This window comes from Rutidosis leptorrhynchoides, chromosome 7 (genome assembly GCF_046630445.1).
Source record: "Rutidosis leptorrhynchoides isolate AG116_Rl617_1_P2 chromosome 7, CSIRO_AGI_Rlap_v1, whole genome shotgun sequence".
NCBI classification, from domain to species: Eukaryota; Viridiplantae; Streptophyta; class Magnoliopsida; order Asterales; family Asteraceae; genus Rutidosis; species Rutidosis leptorrhynchoides.
In genome coordinates, this window is record NC_092339.1 from 318,630,953 (window position 1) to 318,637,061 (window position 6,109).

The window sequence follows — 6,109 nt, forward strand, 5'->3', positions numbered from 1 at the left end:
TAAGTGATGCTCTAGAAGGGTAGTTGGTCCCAATCATCATGCTCTTACCAAGTGTGTTTTGGTAAAATGTAATATGGGTCACAATTACATGCTTCTTTGTGCAATGGGTCATAAGTACCCGAAAGGTGTTTTTGAAATGGTCATTGGTTTGACCACTTTATTATGATGTTTTTTGAATGTTAAAACAAGGTTTGGTTGATTGAATGACTTGGGCATTATATGTTGTGAATCGGAAATGTGTCAAAATAAATTTCCACGTGCAGGTATGGTACAGTAATGTGGCGCGCTGCGCAGGAAGGCAGCGCGCCGTGTACTATAACTCTTTTCAGAACCAGTAAGAAAAACATTAGGAAATGCCAGATTATGTTGTATTGCGCGCCACCAGAACTTAGCGCGCCGCGCAGTATGCTGTAAAAAATTTGGTCATTTTCTTAAAACAAGTCGAGGTACGTTTCATGTCAAGTGATTCGAGCGGTCTATGGTAACCAAGGCGGATTCGATGGTCATTTTGCAATTGTTCAACGTCTGGTTATCCATAGGTAAACTATTTTTGAAGTCAAAAAGTGTGGGCATAACAACACGCTTTAAATAAAGGTTGGGAATGGGCGTTCTATATGATTTTGGAAAGATAACTGGCTAGGAAATGGCCCGTTATGTTCGGGATTTTAACAGATTAGATCATCTTGCTTCCAATGCGGATGCTTTGCTAGCAGATGGTTTTGTTGATGGTAGTTGGTCATGGGTTTGGTGTAGACAAGATATCGTACCTCATAATGATTTGGCACTTCATGTATCAACTTCGAAGTTGGGACTATCTTCTTTAACAGTTGAAGACGACAAATGGAGGTGGTCAATAGCACCAAATGGAGTTTCGAGGTGTACGAAACACGACCATATATATATATATATATATATATATATATATATATATATATATATATATATATATATATATATATATATATATATATATATATATATATAATAGCATTCTCTGACTCGATGGGTTATACGATTGCCTCACACAAAGTTAACTTTTTTGTTTGGAGAGTGGTTGTGATAGTGATCGAACAGATACTTGTCACGAGGACTACATAAGTGTTGATTGCAATGGATAAGCGTTTAATGACTTAAGAGTTTTAACTCTCCGGTCCGATTTACCGTGAATAACCCTAGCCTAGATGATGATCTAGGTAGGGTGGTTAACGCAAGTCCACCATTGTTGGTTTAATTGTAACAATGGCTGAGGGGATTCGTAGGGTTAATGTTCAAAGAACATACCTGTTAACGTAAGTTGTGTTTCACAGCTTTTGAGTTATCGTAAGTCGAGTATCTAAAAAGCGATGTCGAATGAATGAGGTTAGGGTTTGTATTTATTGTGAAACCCTAACCCTAGATATCCTAAGTAGGCCCGAATTCTCCTTAACTAATTTCTATAATAAATGAGATTAGAATAAGGAAAGGATTACAAATTAATTTAGGATAAGATTGTAACGTGTGCGCAAAGCAAAGTTGCAGTGTGTGCCTAATATGAGTGCTAAATTAGCGCAGGACTTAACGAACTATCGTGCACAAGCACGTGATACGCACGAGCGCTTAATGCGCAAGTACGCATATCATTAGATAGACTTCCAGCACGCCTCAATCTTTCGGTTCACGTCATGGATATTGAGGATATCGAGTGAGCAGTTTGTGATCATCAAATAGAATCATTGAACCACATTTTGTTCGGTTGTGACTTGGCCCGGAGTTATAGGCTTATGGCGTAGAATCAAACTATTGTTGGCATTGATGTTATGGGCGACTTTAATAGTTGGTTGGAGTGGATTGAATGATGGTTGGCTTGGCAAACAAATTCCTGAATTGTAAACTAAAGCATACGTTATTATGGCTTCGCTTATATAGCACATTTGGAGATATCGCAACAATGTGTTATTCGCTTCCCGTGAAGAAAGATAATTTATTTGATTTGATTTGTAATTTTTTCATATAATTTATTTGATTTGATTTGTAATTTTTTCATTTAATTGATTATGTAATATAGAAAAATGTAATATTCGTTGGGACGATTAGCTAATTAAGCCATTGTAGTTGTCTGTTTTACTCTTCTGTTAAATTTTCAAAATCTTTCTTTGTCAACTTTGACTTCAAATATTTTTATTTTTGTTATATAATCTTTGATGGAAATTATATAAATTAATTGAGTTTTAAATTTGTTTTTATTCATGTAATTTTCATCAAATATTATATAACATAAATAAAAATATTTAGTGTCAAAGTTGACAAAGAAAGACTTTCAAAAGTTAATAGGCCGGAGACACTTGTAGTGAGACGAATGAAGTATAGAATAAGGTTTTGTTTGTTTTTCTGTTTGCAGATCTTATTATGTCTTATGTCTGTGCGCCCGCAGATGTTGTTACTGCAGACAGTTTATTTTTCTGAAGACATATGATAACATAATGTCTTATTATATTTGCATTCTCGCAACCTAAGAAATATGTTTCTAAGTGCTGCAGACATAATTAAGTTATTTTGCAGACGTAAAAATAAACAGTCTTCAATATTCAACTTATAAATTAATTGAGTTTTAAATTTGTTTTTATTCATGTAATTTTCATCAAATATTATATAACAAAATAAAAATAGAGTCAAAGTTGACAAAGAAAGACTTTCAAAAGTTAATAGGCCGGAGACACTTGTAGTGAGATGGATGGAGTATAGAATAAGGTTTTGTTTGTTTTTCTATCTGCAGATCTTATTATGTCTTATGTCTGTGCGCCCGCAGATGTTGTTATTGCAGACAGTTTATTTTTCTGAAGACATATGATAACATAATGTCTTATTATGTCTGCATTCTCGCAACCTAAAAAATATGTTTTTAAGTGCTGCAGACATAATTAAGTTATTTTGCAGACGTAAAAATAAACGGTCTCATTTAGACCCAAGGGCGGAAGATAGTATATGGTAGGAGGGGTGGCTGCCCCACCTGGGATTTGGCTCATAGTTATCAATTTATACTCGTATTAGATAAGCTTATACATGCATTCTTTTGTTTATTTAATAGCCCCTCTCAAATATTGAGCTAAATGTTAAACAACCCACTAAAAATCTCTAAACAGGGAAATATAACTACACAACATTCATCGAGTGTTTATTCTTAGAACTTAATCAATTTAAATTCGATACATATAGGTATAATTCACATTAATCATATTAGTGATGGCGAGAACATGTTGATATCGTGATGGCTTTATCTATAATGTTCATTGTACACGTTGTCACGTTGATGGTTTCATATTGTACTTGTTATGATTTTTGTGTTTGTTTTATGGATTTTGCTAATGACCGGACTGTTATTAACACATTTAATTTTAAACAACTGTAGATTCATGTAACCGTTACCACTAAATTAATAAGTAACTCTTATTTACAACTGTCTAAAGCGCGTTAATGACAGCTCTAAGGGTTGTCATTATCAAAATCCTTTATATTATAAGTGACTTTCCGTTTAATTTACGTATAGATGATCTCACCCCTTCCATTAAAAAGTTCAAGTTCCGCCACTAATTAGACCACATCTTTTTCATAGACATGATCCACAAATTTTTAGACTAAAACATCTTAAAAAAACAAAACAACCTTAAGAATCTTTAATTGTACGAGGGTTGCTTTCTATCTAGGGTAAAACTTGATTCATTGGTGCACATGCTTCTATTCTGTGTTCACAATTAGAAATTTTAGAAAAGTTAGAAAAATGTATAGAGGACCCTACTAGAGATATGGCTTATCTTTGTTTGATTAACAACCTTACAATCTACTCTTAAGAAATTTGATAAAACTAAAAGGGTAAGGACGCGTATTAACAGTATTAACCGGTGATCAAATATGATTTATCTTTTTAACTACCTTAATGTATATTGTTAATGAGGTTTGGACTTGATATCTCACATGGAGATATTAGTACACCAAACACCAGGCTGTTGTTAAACTGAAAAGTTAATGTAATACCTTTAAGAGGCATCAAGCCCTTCTCTAGAAGATTACGAAACTGATCAAAACATAATAACGAACCAGCTCCAGCAGTCCATAACAAATACTCCGGGATATCGAAATGCTTCGATGCATCAAGTGTAAAGGTCATAAGCATATCAGCAACTATACAAGTCACAGGTGAATTAGAAGCACTCACTTCTGTAATAAGCTTTTTCAAAGGACTAAGACAATTTTTTTCCAATGACTTCACTAGAGATGTGAGTTCTTGAGTGGCGTCAAGGTTACGAGGCGGTGGAAGGCCGTCGGGAATGGCTTCGAACCGGAACGATGGAACACCACGTAGACCATCAGGTCCTTGTGATCTAATAAGTCGGTTGTGATTAAATTCGGTGTTGACAAATGTGATATCAAAGCCTTTGGAGTGAAGGATTTTAGCAAGTTTTAGCATTGGGTTAATGTGACCTTGTGCTGGACTTGGTATACACATTACATGTGCCTTTTTCTCTTGTTTGGAACCCATTGATATTTTTTCCCAAGTTATGAGAGAAACAAACATGTAGAAATCATTTTATGGGCTAAACATTGGATAAAAAAAATATAAATAACATCAAAGTGCGCATAGATTGGTTATTTTCTTTTTTCAACTTGTCTAAATTCAACTCTTAATGGGCCCCAGCTCTAGAGGTTTGTTAACTTGTATGTCTGCATGTGATTACGGAAGATTTAAAAGTTGTATGGTCGTCAAATCACATTTAACATATATATATATTTTTTAATATTAAATTAAATTAATTAATGACTGGAAGATGAAGTTTCCTTTTCGTATTTTATTATAAAAATATAAATATAAATATGGGCCCCAGCTCTAAAGGTTTGCTAACTTGTTTGTGTGTGCATGTGATTACGGAAGACTTGCAAGTTGTATGGTCGACAAATCACATTTAACATATTTTAAGAATTAGTATTAAATTAAATTAATAATGACCGGAAGACGAAATTTCCTTTTCGTACTTATATAAATATAAATATAAATATAAATATAAAAAGAATATTTAAATGAAACAATTTTTAAGTTGAGATCCAAGGGACCAATCAGAGTGCGACACGTGACGCAATAATCACATGTGATTGGAAAAAAAATTAAAAAAAAATTCTTTTTATTTTAAAACTTTTCTTTACGAATTTTTTTTTCCAATCACATATGATTGAATTTGACATGCAGTAAAATCACATGTGTTTCAGCATGCCAATCACATGTGATTGTAGAACCCAATCACATGTGATTCTACATTTCAAATCAATCACATGTGATTAAATTTTTTTTCCAGTAAAATGACGGATAATGACGAATTTCAGTAAGTTTGTGCTAAAACCTTCAAACACCAAGTTTTTGATCAAAAGTTGATCAAATCACCGAATTAAAGTCTGAAATTTTAAAGATATGATCACGAAACGCTAACAAACTTGATCAAATCACCGAATTAAAGTCTGTTTCCGGTTGAAACTTAAAAAAAAAAAATTAAATTTTTTTTTTCAATCACATGTGATTAGATTTGATATGCAGAATTACATGTGATTGAGTTTTACAATCACATATGATTGAGTTTTACAATCACATGTAATTGGATTTAACATGCTAAATTAAAAAATATATATTTTTTCCAAAAAAAAAAATTTATATATTTTTTTAAAATATTTTTTTTCAATCACATGTGATTGTTACGTCACATGTCGCGCTCTGATTGGTCGATTGAATTTCAAGCAAATTATTGGATTCAAGAGATTATAACTCATATTTTGAGCAATGAATATTAAAGGCTTAAGCATAGGAGCTGCCTTTAGCTTGATGCTATATAAATATAAATGTATGAATAGACTTGAGCTTGACGTCAGGGCCGGTCTTGACATTTTTAGGGCTGAGCTAGTCGGAAAAAAGGCCCTTGGTAGGTCGATTTGAGCAGGGCCGGTCCCGAGAATTTAGAGGCCTAGAACAAGATGGAAAAAATGTCCATAGGCCCTAAGTAGTAATATAAGATTTTTTTTTTTTAAAAAACCCCTCCAAGCCTTGCTAGAATGCTAGTGGACTTTGATTTCTTTTTTATGAGGCATTTGATTG

At 33.2% G+C, this 6,109-nt stretch overlaps 1 protein-coding gene across 1 annotated transcript in view; it reads right to left on the reverse strand.

Moving 5' to 3' along the window:
• The window catches only part of LOC139858056 (7-deoxyloganetin glucosyltransferase-like), a 31,117-nt gene extending 26,553 nt beyond the window's left edge, over positions 1-4,564 (reverse strand). The window contains exon 1 of the mRNA XM_071846907.1: positions 4,009-4,564. Coding sequence (XP_071703008.1) covers positions 4,009-4,549 — 541 coding nt within the window. The 5' untranslated portion in view covers positions 4,550-4,564. The remainder of the gene's footprint in view (positions 1-4,008) is intronic.
• Positions 4,565-6,109: the final 1,545 nt, after the last annotated feature.